Source organism: Nomia melanderi, chromosome 2 (genome assembly GCF_051020985.1).
Source record: "Nomia melanderi isolate GNS246 chromosome 2, iyNomMela1, whole genome shotgun sequence".
Classification (NCBI taxonomy): domain Eukaryota; kingdom Metazoa; phylum Arthropoda; class Insecta; order Hymenoptera; family Halictidae; genus Nomia; species Nomia melanderi.
In genome coordinates, this window is record NC_135000.1 from 17,747,663 (window position 1) to 17,764,689 (window position 17,027).

At 35.8% G+C, this 17,027-nt stretch overlaps 1 protein-coding gene across 5 annotated transcripts in view; it reads left to right on the top strand.

Moving 5' to 3' along the window:
• Schip1 (Schwannomin interacting protein 1) overlaps positions 1–17,027 on the top strand; it is a 43,877-nt gene that overhangs the window by 13,608 nt on the left and 13,242 nt on the right. For all 5 annotated transcript variants that reach the window (XM_031991806.2, XM_031991809.2, XM_031991810.2 and 2 more), the window contains exons 3-7: positions 684–979; positions 4,974–5,311; positions 5,973–6,329; positions 8,060–8,597; positions 10,728–10,825. In XM_031991806.2, the coding sequence (XP_031847666.1) occupies positions 684–979; positions 4,974–5,311; positions 5,973–6,329; positions 8,060–8,597; positions 10,728–10,825 (1,627 nt within the window). The remainder of the gene's footprint in view (positions 1–683; positions 980–4,973; positions 5,312–5,972; positions 6,330–8,059; positions 8,598–10,727; positions 10,826–17,027) is intronic.

Genomic DNA, 17,027 nt, shown 5'->3' on the forward strand with positions numbered 1-17,027 from the left:
TAGATTTATTGGGTTGAACAGAAAGCATTACTGATAAATTCAAGGAAAAATGAAATATTTGTTAAAAAGCAATTTATTTATCAGTCTGAAATACAATAATTCATTCCCTCATCTCTTAAACACGTATAAACAAAAATTACCTAGAAAATCGTGAAGCCTCCAAGAAAATCTCACAAATCCACAAAAATCCACGAAAAAACCTGTCCAACCCAATGTAACAATCGAAAGATTTCTCGTTGATTCCTCGTTTAATCGCAGAATATCAACACAGTCGTTGAATTATTAAATAAAAGCAGTAGTCATCGAGCGTTCCGCATTATGCGAGCCCGGGTAGCTCGACGGAAGGTGTCGAACACCCGAACAGCCGCAAACTCGCAGGAAGGCTTACCGAAAAAAAGCAAAAGGGGCCGATGGAAACCGGCGATCCGAGGGATAAATGTTTCACCGGCTCGGCCGAATCAGTCCCTCGTGATCACAAATTTAAACCGGCCCGAAAACGAAAGGGTTCCCTCCGCGAAGGCCTGCGTGTGGGTGAGCGAGCGCGTTTCGCTACCTCGCGGAGACGTCTTTACGTAGGTGTGCGCCGCCTATATTTGCATCGTCATAGATCGTGCGGGCCGCCGCTGCCGCGGCTAACGGAACGTATCGATCCACTCGGACTCATTTCTCTGTCTCGCTCGCAGTCAGCTACGTAGAAGCGAGCAGAACCAACCGAACGCCGAGGAGATCGAGAATCGGAACGAGAACTCGACGACGACCGCGGTTCCGGCGAGGAGCCCGACGTCGACAGACTACCCAGGCGAAGACACCGGGGACTTCCGGGTCGCCGAGGACACCACCACGTGGTCCTCTCTGGCCATCACGCGCGACAACGCGCCGATCGACGCAAGCAACAACGACCCCGGCAACTTGAACAACAACTTATCCGTGCCGAGGATCCGCAGAAACAGCTCCATCGAGAGCCTCGCCGACTTCGAAGGTATTTAAATGGCGGAGTTATAGGGTACCCGAAAAGGTCCGTGCGGTTTTTTTGTTAGCGATGAATTGAGGGCCGATTTCGATCAGTACTTCACTAATTTAATGAATGGCGTTGGAATTGGGAGCGAGTTATGTTTATGCCGTTGGTATTTTGATAACATAGAATTATTTCACGGAAACGTTCTGGGTGTTTACATTTTGTTCTAGGAAACTGCATGAATTTTTTTATAGTGATTCAGTTGCTCACGGGTTAAATCAATTGAGTCAACCTTGGGAATCTTTGGGATTTGCTGATGCAAATGAAATTTGAAATATGTCTCTTTGGCACTAGATTTACTGACATTTATTGTACAGTTTGTTCTATTGTTCTTAGGAAAACTGATATTCGTTCATTTAGATCTTAGAAATTGAAAGTTTTAAAGCAGACAATTAGGATACATATTGATGTGATCATCAATTAAAATCGACCCAGACATTTGACAAATAATGTTTATAGAATTTAATATGAGTCAAATTGACTTGTTCCGTAAATCTAGTATTAATAATTGTTTTAGTATCGTGAAATGAAAAAGTTTTTGGAACACGGAATCATACTATTTATTTCAGAAGCAAAATTTTTAAAGATTAATGTTTATACCTTAAGTCAATCAGCGTAAACAACTCGAGCAAACAATACTTTATCGTTTTTATCGATTACGTTGTATTATTGTTTATTATTGTGTTATGAGATATTCAAAAATTCGAGTTAGAGGTTGTAACAAAAATGTACAATTTCTGTCACCGATTTCTCTGGTTTCTGGTTTGTGGAGTTCACCGATTTAGCAAATGAACCTGTCCCGTATTGGCGGGATCGGAACATGTATGATCGATTACCTGGGGACACTTAACTTACCGAGTTATTTATAATTTATTCTGGTTCAAATATTTATTATTCTCCTTTGTTACTAACTAGTTATAGAACTTCAGAATGCAAGGTATGCTACATGTTAATGAAATTCGAGTACAAGTCGCGGCCTACGGATTATTCCGAGTTCGGTGATACGAAGCAGCCTTTTCTCGCGGATTATTCTGCTTGAAGCTGCAAATGGGATATGTTACGAAGTTATTTCGAAATACGGCAGCGTGATATTTTAGGAATCTAGGTGGACGTTGACGCGTTATCTGATAATCGCTTGCGGATACTCGTGAACACGTTTGTTTTGATTGAAAATAGAGAATTCTAAGTGAAATTGCATTTATTTTGTTGCATTGTTGGCTTAAATTAAAAATACGGTAAAAAGTGTAACGATAAGGATTTATGTTTACCAATGTTCGTGGAGATCAACATTTTTGAGATCGAATATGAGGATTTCATAGCGAAATAGAATTGTCTCTATTATATCAATAGTTACGAAATGTTGGTTTAATGATATTTGGAAACACAACATGTGCTCCAACTTACATTAATAAAGCTAAAGAAATTAATAAAAACTTAATTTAAAAAAATAATGAAGTATTATGTTGTCACATAAGTTCGTGCCGCGGTGTGTTTATACATCTCGCGTTACGTTTTGTAATCACAGAGTAATACCAGTTTGAACTCGTTCAGTTTAGTTAGTAAAGGGTACTCGAAAGCAACAGGTCGTGAAGTTATATGAATTCTGTATTTAATAAAATATTATTTTATATGGTAGAAAAATAAACGGCATGAACTTATGGGACAACGTACAGTGATGCCCGGTTAAATTTTAAAAGGATTTGCTCGGTTAGATTTTAACGAACCATCCCCACTTTTTCCCCACCAGTCACTGTCTCGAGCTTACACGGTCAATGTAACCTGGTCTCAGTACACAAGGGAAGCAAACAAGTAAGTTTCAGTAATTTCAGTCTTACCTTTTCAAATGTAATACCAGTGATTCATTGAGATTCTTCTAATTAAAATGAGTCCAAACACGATGTAAATTGGTCTATTTTTATCAATTTGGTGAAAATAAACCTTTAATTTCGATAATTACATTATGTCGATAAAACAAGTCCGATTTACATCGTGTTTGGACTCATTTTTATCACAACAATCTCAACAACCCACTGGAATAACATTTGAGAAGATAAAATTGAAATTAATGAAACTGATATTTTTTTTATTGCATATTTATGTTTCACGTTCGTGGCATCCCTTTAAAATGTCGAGTTTCGATCGTTGATGCTTGATATACTGTATCTATCTCGCTTCTGTTCATTATATCCATTCTCCTACTTTCTCAAGTTACACTCGGGTCAATTTCTGGAAGAAAAACGCTACATTGCTCGCGAGAATTTTAATGCTAGGTCCTTAAATTTTTAAATTTAACCGAGCACTAACGCAATAATAAATGAACACTATTGCATGTTTATTGGTATGAATCTTTAAAGGTCTAATAAAACACATCTTAGAAATAAATGTTAACATACCATGAATAATGGAAGATAAAACCTACGAACAAATTGTAGTTTGTGAAAAAAGATGACACGATTAGTTAAATTTTTGGATATTAATAATAATTATTATTATAGACTATTAATAAAATTAATATCTATGTTCTCTGAAACGAGTTCTGTATTATCAATTTACAATGTGTTTCTACACATTAGATTTATTATCTAAATAAATCCTGTGTGGATTGCTAAAATATCACTCTGTACGTTAAACGGCAACATTATTTAACAATGAAACAAAAAAGAAACTGTGTTTATTTTAAAACTTGATCGATTATGTTGTTTTTATGACTATGAATGTTAAAATTCTGTATTTAAATTTATATTTTTGATTATCCTTATTCTTTGATTTAAATACTTTTCATTAAATCAAACACTCTGATTGATTCTAACTGATAATATAAAAGATGGTATAAAATTGTAAGTAATATTAATCTTTTGTATTACAATTTTATTTTGATAATTGTGTTTACAACTTGGCTAAAACAGTGGTAATTTGATTCTTAAAATTTCGTGCATAGATGTATTGCATTTTGAGTAACCTAGAAATATCGACTAAAATACCAACTAGTGACGTTCATTGTTGTCATAGAAGTCACGAACTTCGATATTTCAAACTCGTCTCAAGCTTCTAGCAAACAACTTTGTCCTTAACATTAAATGCACTTTATGTAACTCGATGAATCACAAGATTTATCCATACAGTGTGCCCAAATTAATAGTTTCTAGATCATTTATGCATACTAGAATCAATAGTACAAACATTAAGAAAATTGAAAATAAATCACTTCACTGTGAATATTTACATATATTCACATTTAAACTAGAACTTAATAGTAATTTACCTATTCGCTAATTTATTATTTTACTAAACTTCTTTTAGAGACATTAAGACAATTCACATACTTTAAAACTGATGCAAATCTATTTTCTTTTGTTCGTATTTATTGAAATATTTACGTTTCCAAGGACTGCAAAATGTCTTATAAAAATTTGTATTAAATCTTTTCATAAAAAATTGTTTACTCAATTTTTCTCCTGCTTTGTAAACCGATTGCCACTTTCAAAACAAATTATTATGTAACTCTACGTAGCAACAAAATTTCATTTAAAACAAACCCTTTAACCTTTGAATGATAAATCTGTCCTAAATGAAAAGTTCACAGTAATGTACAAAAATAACTCTCCGTTTTTTCTTAGTGTATTAAAAAAATGGGTTTATATTACTTTCAAAATAAACAATGCTTTACAGTAAATGCATAAATGCATACAAATTGAAATGAATAAAGAAAAGTCAGCAATCAAATCGCTGTCGAAATTTCGAATCATACGTTGTCGTCGCGCGATGAGTAACAGATACCACATAGATTAGCTCGGTCGGGTTACGAGGAAATCAGAGTGTCCGCGTGTTTTAATGAAAAGGTTCAATCATCAAATCCCCCGAGCAGAGGCGGCCGGACCGCCGCGATGAGTCAGAGTCGCGTTACGATGCCCGATTATTCAGTATTCCGGCAATGTGCGACGAGCATGAAATTCCGCAGGGCGTAACTCCTCTCACGAAGACTCGTCCCACGAGTTGACACCGTCCGAGTGGTCCGACTGGTCCGAGGAAGGAAATCTGCCCGCAGGTTGCCGCGGCATCGTCAACCCTAACTATCCTGGCTTTCAACACCTGGCGCCTTCTCTTCTATCAGACACCGATCTGACCGAAGACGAACACGAGAGCTGTCCCGATTACACCATACTGAACGAAATTAACGCGAGACCGGTCGAGAACGACAACGAGTACAACAATAACATCGAGGACAGCATCAACCACCTCTGCGGGCAAAAGAACCAGAGGAAAACATTCTACGAGAAGCCGAAGTTCAACATTCAGGTAATTAGCTGTGATAGCAGCTTGTTCACGGAAACTTACACCTTTACGGTTGAATACTGATGAGGCGAAATAAGATTTTGTTCCTTTGTATTAATCGCTTCAATCACTTGAGATTTTGATAATTATTTTTAAAGGTCGTTGCTATTATTATTTATAGAAACCTAGGAGACATTTTCACAGCTCTCTCAGATAATCTTAGATATCTCTGCAGATAATCTGATAATGGTCTGCATTTGTTCAATTCAGAGATTAAATGTAACATTTAATTTCTGTTTGAAGAACATGATGTAATGATAACTTCATTTTGAATTTAGACATGTATCCAGCTTAGTAGAATTTTCTGTGAAAAGCAGAACGTCGTAAAAAATAATACAGATTACTTTGAAGACTGATGTTTTTGTAAACGATGAATTCATTTTAAAAGAACATCGAATTACTCTGTACATAATATTTGAAATACTTCGTATATTTCATTAAGTATGACAATTATTTGCGGATTTAAAAATGATCGCAAGTATTAAAAACAATTTGACGAAAATTACCTTACAGAAGGATAACTAGGCCAATAATTAATCGCACGGAAGTTTTGCTTTCAATTTTCCAATTAACCAGCAACGAAGATCGCGATACCAATCACCATCAATATCGACTCTGCTTCCAGACCGTAACGTCTTTGTACGAGTCAGTGGTGCCGCCGTCGGAGAAGTGCATAAACTACGTGAAGAGCGTCGAGGACTCGAGAACCGAGGAGAAGACCTTCTCGCCAGAATCGGAGATCGTTAACGGCGTCGTCGAGGCGGAGACGCATCTGACCGTCTTGGAACCGGAAGAAGCGCTCGCCGACACGGTCGCCCAGACCACGCCGGATCTGTCCGAGGCGGTTTTGAAAGAGAAACAAGAGCGCGAGGTACCAGTCGAAGTTGAAATTGTCGAGCTGACGACCAGCGTAAAGGAGACTCCGCAGTTTCCGGAAATCGAAGAGATACCGGATTCCGGAAAGACCAGCGAGGTCGGCGAGGTGGGTTAAGAAATTCTTCTTTTATAAATGATTACACGATAAAAGAATGTGATGGTAAACATTGAATGTTACGCGAATTCTTGTTAAATAAATGGAACTAAGGAATGGTACAAAAGAGAAAAGTGTTCTGGAAACTAATAAGACTACATGAAAATATTGATATTTGTAAAAATGTACTGTAAATGTAGTACACACCAATTTTTGTCCTTTTTATTACTGCCAAGTAACAAAAAACGAAGCTGTTTTGTTTGTCACGAAATATCCACCTTTTTGAAAGAACTCAACTATCTTTTTTTTAACAGTATCGTTTTATATGCAAGTTGTTACACTTTCTATTTATGAAATTTGGTATAAATTTACAGAATAAAATATTTTTGGAATATATTGTAGTAACATATGTCAGTATTAACCCTTCGAACTTCTTTGAATTAAAAACAAGGTAAAAGAGGAATTCTATATTTCGTATGACCACGTTTACAGATGAAATATTAAGATGAAGTATTGAAGGAATAATAAATACATATATTTATTAAATTGAATCTAAAGCAACTGATAGAATTGACATACCAAAGAATCTGAAAATAGCAACAGCGATTATTAAGCGATACTATTTTCGTGTGGAATCAATAGTCCATTTGATCGATAATAAATCCAATTATTTATTGCGGTACGGTACGTGTGCGTTACATCACAAGGGAGACTTTAAAAGTATTTCATTGTCAGAATTATTTACACCATTAAGAAGGAGAACGTTCGAGATGTAAACTTTCTTGTTTTATAGTACATCACAGGTAATCAAGATTAATGAGAATTCGCTTGATACCGTGTATACCACAATTTCGAGCACGGGCGCGAAACTAACGATCTCACGGAGAGCACGCACACGCGCGCGGTCGAATCATGTTAATGCGTCCAGCAATGTTCACGCTACGTTCTCCGTTTTAAAACAGCGTAACACTCGACTGTTTTACGTCGGGTAGTTATACCGCACCGCTAATCAGAAATTTCCTGAAGCCTTAACCACGGTCTTACTTCCACGTGGTAACTGAATGCCAGATGGTTGCACTACCATTCAAACTCCGCCGGCTTAGTGATGTCAACGTTTCGAGTATACCAATATGAGAGCAATTATGAGTAACGAAGAGCCCTCTCGCAGTGCAATTGTTTGATAAAGAGAAGTCGAAGAACAGCGGAATTTATTGTTGCTTTAGACATCAATAAAGTGAACGTTATTTTCAACGTTTTAAAGTGTTATAAAATTAATGAAAAATATCGGAAAATCTTATTTACTAAAATGGAGTCTGAGGAACCAAGATTTATCGAAGTGATTACTGTTTAAGACAACTAATTCCTAAGTCCAGACAAAAAATCGTGTCATCTATTTTATGTGATTGATACAGTGGGCAAAGTGTTAATAATAGTGCTTTACATTAAGTTTTTGAGAGAAGACTTTCATCTTAATTAAAATTCTTTTTGTATTATTAAAGTTCTCAGTTGAAATAATCTTCTAATGTTGTAAAATAGAATAATTAGAAGGCTGAAATATAAAAAAAAAGGAAAAAGGCTCTGAACTTAGCGGTTGCAAATGTTTACGCATTACTTGGAAACCAAACACAATAGAAAACTGCAAAAAAGAATATTCAACTTTTCAAAATTGTCATCCTATTTTACCTTTAAATACAGATGAAGAAAAGATATTGTCAAATTGACGATAATTGTTTCGCTTTCAGGCGGAGGATATCGTTGTGGAGCACATCGATCTAATACGTGAGGCAAAGGAGTTGCCTCACCAGGTTCGGTCCAAAATAGGCAACCGTCAGAACGTCACGTCGAACGGCTCTGCCGAGGACGACTCGGAGAGCAACTCGGACACGGACAGTTACCCGGAGGAGCAGCCCACCTACACCAAGCTCGAGGAAATCGATCTGCTCTCGAGCATCGGCCGGGATATCGGGGTCGATCTTGAAAAATACGTGCAACCGGTGCCAGACGTGGTCGCCATGGAGGCGCTGGATCACATACACGGCTGCTCGCGGTCCTCTTCCGCCATCACCATGAGGAAAGACGTCATCGAGGACACCAACAAACTGTACGATCGCGATCTTCCGGAGGCGTCAAGCGCAGACGCCAGGAAAAAAGAGAAGATGGTTAGGAACCAGGCGAAGAGGAGGCAACAGCAGCAACAACAACAACAGCAGCAGCAGTTGAGAATGGCGAACATGCAGAGGCGTCCAGACAAGAGGAGAGCGGACATGGATATTGGACCAGGTATGTTTTCTCGGACGATAACTGATTAAGATGCGCTGATGATATTTTTAAACAAATATTAATTGCCAGATGTAGTTCTTGGAAAAATTTGTTTGAAAAAAACGAAGACTTTCAAGGACAGATGTATTTTCTTTTACTTAACGGAACAAGATTTGAAGAGCGAAGATTTATCCCAATGATACTTTACAGTTTTTTTTTTTAACACAATTATTGTATGACCTATAGTAAACAAAATATAAATTGTTATTACACTAAAAATATGGAATACCTACAAAGGATGATTAGTGAGGAAAATATAGCTATAATGCACCAATTTTTGCAGACACTCAACTATTTATTTTAAGAACTAACAAAGCAAGAGATAATCTAATCGCACCACCCGATAATGGACACTTTTTTCTACAAATAACGTCAACAGAAGTTACAAATCGTATTTTGTTTTTAGTACAGAAATAAAATGGTTAAAAGACGAAACATACATGTGCTCAGTGGTACATAATTTACGAAAAGAGAAATTAAATACGAAAAATTTTAATTCTATAAGGTGAAAACTTCAAACAGTAGCATCGGGAGATAATAAAATTAAAAGTATTTCTTTTTCAATGATATAAATACGTTTTTCCTTTCATTTTTCATTTCATTAAACACTTTAACACTAAAACTACCAGACAGGTCAAAATGATCTATTCCAGATTTCTTCTTCTTGCAATTGTTAAAAAGATAACACATTTTTCTTTGAGAAATTATGAAATAAATTATTTAGCAATACGTAAACTGAATTATAAATTTATTAGTCTCAATGGATGCTGTCTTAAAGTTTCTATAAAGGAATTTCAAAAAGTCAATTTCACTGCTTGGCAGTTTTAGTGTTAAATGAAGAAAATTATCATCTTTATATTAAAGTCGTTCATTTTACGTAGAAACGCAAGTTCGAACAAACTGATGAACAAACTTTTCTTTTAGAGGACACTATGTGAACGTCAAACCTTTTTGTAAGATCGATCGAAGGCAACGTGTATAGTTTTTCTGCATTTTCTGTTTCACTATTAGCGAAGTCTTCCTGCAGAATAATTACACAATTAGTTCCCTAAGCACACTCGTAAAATCCTCCTCGGTCGAAGACGGAAGTTTCTGCTCTTGGTACGCTTTGCACTACGGAAATGCGATTGCGTCTAATTCGCGGTTGCTTAAGAAAAGTGAAATTTCACGGTGCAAGAACATACAAGACAATAAACCGCATGCGAATGCGTGTGCGCCTCGATTTCGATGTCGACTGAGAAACGCGTAATCTCGGCCGAAGTTGCTCTCCATTTTCCACATTTATCGCGCACAGGAAGCCCACACGATTAACGTAATCTCTAGGACAATAAAAGTACCTTGGCGTATCTTTCATACGTGACACGTTTCTTTCACCGTCGCTACTCGTTTACGCATTTCCTTCTTGACTCTTCCCTCGCGCTTACAAGTTAGTGTCGCTCTTCAGATCTTACGGTATGTGCGTATATAAAACGATCTCGACAATTTTCTTTCACAAATTGACAATATTCTTATTGTTTTATTGCGATAAAATTTAATTTCAATATTGTTTTAACGTTTATGTTAATTCAATAAAACTGTGATGCAAAAAAATATATACACACTGGTAAGTTTGGCTACTATTATTTGAAATTATTTATTTGAAGAATTTTTAAGAAACATTTAATTTTATATTAAGATATAGTTTAATAGAAGTAAATATTATTTCATTATAATTTATTACACTTCCCTTGCACAAGTTGCTTACAAATTTCCCGATGATTAATTCAAAAACATTGAGAACCTTTCAAAAATTATTCAGAGAAATATAAAATAATCAAACATGAGCAGTTACTTAGAAATTAATCTTAGAAATAATGAAATATTAATGATATCATATTAAAACTCACAACTATAGCAACTAAAAAGAATCTAAAGAACAAACTACTTGTATATATCTTAAACAAATTTCATTTCTGTATAAAACAAAAATAATAACTACTAGTAATGTGTAGATATACTTTATTGTTTGCGTTCGCGTAAGTGGGTTAAATGCAATTTGTTTACTATTCATGGATTCAATGTTCAGTGTACTATTTTCTTTTTTTGTCAAAGGTGGCTTCGACGTTTACAATATCGAGACAGCGATGCCAAAGATAGACTTGGACGCGATCGAGTCTCACCTGAGAGCCGCGCGCGAAGAGGAGCGACGGGTAAGTGAAGATTAAACATATGCAATAATTTTTCACCGTACCGCAAAACACTTTTTTCCTAATTTTCATCGGATAAATTCACGAATCTCGTATTTCACTTCTTGATACAGAATGAAAGTACAATAATTCTTGAACGTAACGATAGCTTTGTGTAGAAATTAGCTTCTTCGATTCCTGAGAACGCCGGTCGACCTTTCACTCTGACATACGTATGTATGTTAATCGCGTCTTTTTATTTGCGCGAATGTGTGCAATATTTGCATAATAATGCAGATATTTAAGGACGTACTTTGTGGGTGCAGCGCATGCAAGTAGGAAAATGATATTCGTCGTGGATAAAATTAGTACGGATACAACTGAAGAATTAGTAATTATTGAATGATAGTGAGAGGTCTTTCACAAATATCATGCAATTGGTATTATAAAATTTTATTATTCTACTATAAAATTAAACGACAAGAAATATAAACGTAGACCTTATTCGTATCAACTATAATTAAACTATAAATCCTTGTACTTTCGTAACCTAAAAAATTTTTCAGAATAGAAGTAAAAATTTACAAAGTCTCTATGAAAATCAAAATATACGCAATTCATATAACAACAAATATAAAGCACAGGATATTGTCCTAATTAATGAAACATAAATGAAGCTTAAAATAAATGACCATTAATGACCCATAAACCTGTTAGGTAATGAAATACTCGCATCTTACATGTACCCCACATAATTGTATAAAAATAACTAGCGAACACATAAATCACAGACTTAATCTATACAATTGCCATTAATTTACTTCAAGTACCGTAATTCTTAATTAATGTTCCTAATGTTCGGTTTAAAACAATATCACGAAGAATTTTCCATAACGTAACCAACAATTAATTATTTCGTCATGCAACGTAGGTTTTCCAAGTAAAACTGTTCGTTCGAGTAGCTTTTCACGCGAGCAAATACGTGAATAACCGGCGAGGAATAATTCTGCGGCGAGCGGCAAGCGTTTAACATTACGCAAATGGCTATCTCTCGAAAACAAATATGCAGGAGCGAAATGCGGACGCTCGATGAGAAAAAGCATTCGCAATTAGAGTCCTCGCGAAAGGAACAGAGGCAAGAATTTCACAGCTCACCTGACCAACGTTTTCACGAATAAAACACTACGATACTGTTCAATGAACGCTCACGTGGCGTGATTGAATCGCTTTCGTTGAAGGTCGAGATACACGGACTCGTAATCATAAATGCTGCATGCCTGATAAAACTCTGACTCGATCGGTCTAAATAAAGCAGCAAAGGATGCAGTGGGCGTGCTCAAAGATAGGTAGAAACGGCATCGATTCATGTATGGAAAACGAAGTTTGGTAGTGCGATTTCATGGTAGAACTGAAAATAAAACTGAGCACTGTGGAGCATTTACTTTTGAATAACAAGTGCTGTAAATAAATAATTGATTTATAAAAGAAGTAAAGGTGTATAACGTCGATTGGTTGTTGAGCTACTAGACTAATGCTTCAGAAAATTCCGCTATGAGTAAATAATGACATTGTTTTTTTAATAGAGAGTTATGTTTGTTAAAACAAATTCGTAATGTTTGTTTAATAAAAAGTTTTAATTTGTTATGTAAGATTAATAACGTAGTAGTTACGTTAAAATTAATGTTTTCTGTTTCTTGAGGATAAAAAGGGTTGAAGCAGCAAATTTTCAAAATGATATTCATTGGAAAGCATACATGCATCTTGTATTTGGCAACGGATGGAAGAAAATTTAAAATGTAATTCACAACGATAATATAATAATATAATATAATAAAATAAAAAATACAGAATCGTAAATCTAGTTGAGTCATTTTTAGAATTCATTGAGAATTTTAATTCTGACTTTGAAGTCAGAAGATAGCAACAGTTTGGCCCTTCTGTCCCTCGTAGATCACGCCAATGACCGCACTTGTACTGACCTGCCTCACGCACGCCACTATTGGAGGATCGTCATAATTGAGAGAGATTTATAATCATCACAATGAAGCAAAATAACGCAATTACATTGTATGAAACAGCTGCGTTCCGCTCTGAGGAACGTGAAATGATTGTTGAGAATCACTGGCAGTACTCTTAAAAGTAAAATTATTTTATTATTTCAATCAAAAATAAGAAGTCTGTTTCATTGCATAATACAACTAAACTTTATTTTAAATCTCCTGTCTTTAAAGAAAACGAAAAGTATCAAAAAAAGTCTGATGCTTTAACAATGTAACTCGCCTCAAATATTAACTAAAACATCAACTCTAGTCGCTTATCACAAAAGCTTTACTTATAAACTGAACTTAAAATACAATCACCTTCCACAAGAAATATTTCCATGCTCTTTACACTCGACTCTGAAACAAATCTTTCAATTCGAAAGTTTAATCTTCCTTTCACAACTGAATTTCCCAAAAGTTGAAAGCAAAAGAAAGACGCTATTCTTAAATTAATATTCAGCACGCGAGACTATACAAGAATCGTCTGTTCATTGTTCACATGCCAATTACGTTTCGAACTATGTAATCATTAATTTCCAAACAGCAATTACATTTTCATTAACACGACGAAGAAGATGTTTCTTCAGCGTTTAATCAACTCCAATTACTCCAACGAAGTTGAATTCGAAGTTTCAAGTTAACTGCGGTTACCTGAGCTCCGGGTAACGAATCTCCCCGCGAAATGTTCGTTTTAATATACTTTGCAAGGGTAAAGTGGAGCAAAACGGGGGCGGATGAATTCTGGAGCCGCGAGAGGGAAATTCAGCATCCCGCGGCGGTCAGGCCACAGGCCGAGGAAAAGAAACGGCACTCCGCGTAATCCCCGGCGTGTTTCACGCGAGTATTTTCTGGATTATTGACGCGGAAAATAAGGTCGACGAGGTTTACGACCCCGTTTTGGGATTCCGATAGCGAGAGTCTCATTAAATGCACAGACGATCTATATTCGCCGGTGCCAGTGTCCATTGTATGGAAATAGGGGAGCAGGAAACGGATGTCGCCGCGAAGACGATCAATGCAACCGTCAAATATACCGTGTGACATATTTCACTGCGTAAAAAAAAAAAGCGAAGGGGCTTCGCCGTCAAACAATAACGGAGCGGACTCGGTAACGAGTGTGCTCAATACTCGCGCCGGCACAATGAGCTTTTAGATTTAATTAGGGTCTCGTTCGGTAAATCAGAATAGGCTGTGTTTGGCTTTTGGAATAATGAAAAATAAATACGCGGCGAATAATGAATTTCTTAATAAGAATTTGTATGCTGATGAGTGTTAGTAATGTTTGTAGAATTTGTGTAAATAGCGAGGCAGAAATAATTAGATTCCTTTGTATTCCTTGTATACGGTTTTTTCTTGGTAAAGAGTAATTGATGATAAATTAAAATATTGAACTTTGTTTTGTTGTGATAGCTATTGTTTTTAGTTAAAAAATTATTTTCTATTGATCTTGAGTATTTTTAATTTAATTTCCTTATTTCCATTAGTTCCATGCGAATTATGATGCAATATTTGCAGCAATTTCTTTCTTCTATTCAAGGATGCATAAGATATTTGCTTTCAACTATACAAACCAAAGATTAAATATTTCAAATTAAATTGTTTATTTAATTAATTTATTAATAATAGGTAAACAGAAATACATTGTTTAGAATATGTTTTTCTATATAAATCTATTTTAAACATTCATTTTATAGCTAACAAGTGATTTCACAAAGAAAATAAAAAGCTGTATAACTTGAAAAATTAATATCTTATAAAAGTATTTGTGCATAGTAAGAATCGTAGAAATTATCTCACTATATTTTAAAAATACTAATTTCTATATCGAAACAAATGATAATGTTAAAGTATATGTTTCAAAATAAGTTTACGAAAACATTGTATTCGTGTATGCTTCAGATGTCTGTTAGTGTAACATCTCGAGATAACGTATCACAGCACCTTAAAAGCCCAGACAGCCATGGGTCAAACGATTTGCATGAGCAGCCAAGTAGAACACGTTGCGTACAACTCACAAAAGATACACCATCTTCACGATATATCCAGTTCGGAGACGCAGCAGTTTCTGCGTAGGATTTCAGAACGAAAGGAATTTATCCCGATCACACAAAATTGAAGAAAGAAAAACTCGGACATCCTTTGAGAATCAAATAGACGTAAGAAACAGAAACAGAAATTATAAATTTCATAAAATCATACGTGTAAAATTTACGACGATGCATTAGTATTTAAAATTAAATATTACATATTCATTGTAGATCTAAATTAATAGAAGATCAAAATTAGAAACACCAAATACGAATGAATCATTTTAAAGTGCTTAATTCTGAGAAGAAAGTTCGTTTTCTTTAGTGAATAATTCTAAATTAAACGTTTTCCTTATGTGTATAAAACATACATTACATACATTACTAGGTAACTTATATATTACCTTTCAAGAAATTTATTTCAAGATCAAAATAGGAACATTTCAAAGCTATCTAACTTCGCCTATTTGTATTACTAAAATCATCAAAAATCACCTAACATTCTACGTATATCATTAACTAATTTATATATTGCTCGGCGAAAGTTTGATTTCGAAATCAGAGTCGGACAATAGTGGCACTTTCCTAATCGCTCAACGCAGAAAAGGAAAAATATTCCCGTTTCCGAGGCCGGTTCCACGCGCAACGCTCGCATCAAAACGAGCCAAAGCCACTTTCACCGAGAACTGTGAAAAGTCGGGTTAATGTATGTCCAGCCTCCGTAGACGGTTAATAGCACTGACTCCACCACCTCCTTCGAGCTGGCGAACCTTACCGGAAGATCGGTTCGCCGCTCACTTGACTCGCTTTACGCCAGTCTCGTGTCGGTCTTGTTTCACGCGAGTCCCATGGCAAAAACGCAAGTAACCTCGCGTCTTTGGTGTACCGTACCGTGAACAGGAAGTTAGAATCCACTAGCTGATAGTGAATCGTGGAAAAAGTGAACACCTCGCTATTCTTACTCGCAAGACGCTAATCTCGTCGATCGACAGAGAATCAAAATCAGGATATATCTATAATAATAATCGACAGACAGAAGATTTCATTTGAATCTTTCCAGAAATTCGTTGTCCAGTGGATTTCGATCGTAAATTACGCCCAACTGTTCGAGAAACGACGTCGCGTCACTGTTTCATTTTTCCAGGGTCATAAGATATATCAACATTCATGACATAATGACGTTCAGCTCAAATTGGAGGAGATAAGCTCGTTATGGACGACTCTGTGTTTTCGTTGGAGACGTTCCAAATATGGTTTTGAACTTCTTTGAAACAGAGAGAGATTCATGAAGTAATTGAGTTTAGTAAAATGTCTGGATTGATAAACGAGCAACAATTGGAACGCTTCGAATGAAATTGCGCTTTCAATTTATCTGTATGATTGACGTAATATCTTCCGCGTGTCTTGTTTAAATTAACGAGAAAGTAAATGAATTTTAATTTGAGAGAGAATTGATCGGTAGCCATAGTTATTATATACTTTGATAAAGTGCTCGAGGCTGACATCGAACTCTGGCATTGATGTAACTCCGGAGAAATCAACAATTTATTTATAACCAAAAAAAAGTAGAGAGTAAGATACACTTGACTGCAACGAATAATCGCGACAAGATAAACGAAGAAACTGAATCGTGACAGGATGAAGGAACAAATTGAATCGTAACGCGAAAGCAAAGCGAAGGTAGATGATAAAGACGATTGCCGTTAAAGACGCGCATTATTGAGCCTCTTTTCTCCAGCAAGAGTAAAAAATAAATGAAATAGAGTTTTCACATATTACAGGTGACTCATAACTTCTACTCAAACTTCATGTGCTGTTATATGGCAAATAAAAGGAAAGTAGACCGCCGTTCTACTTATTACCAAGCGTTCTACCGTAAAGAAGAAATCACTGAAAACATCCCCATAAACGTGTTGAATCGTCGAAACGACTTTCTTTCTGGCGCTGTTTAAGAAAAGGAAGATGCAGTGCGTGCACGTTGCGATTTGAAATTCATTCTCCGAATACTCTGATGCGGCGAGCAATGTTTCACGAGTTTTCTTTCGGTGATGGAATGTGGATTTCGTGTTATTCTTACGAACAGTTTCATATGTCACGCTTAACGTTCATCATCTGTGAATAAATTGAAGGAGTGTATATTATTCAAGGAACATTGAA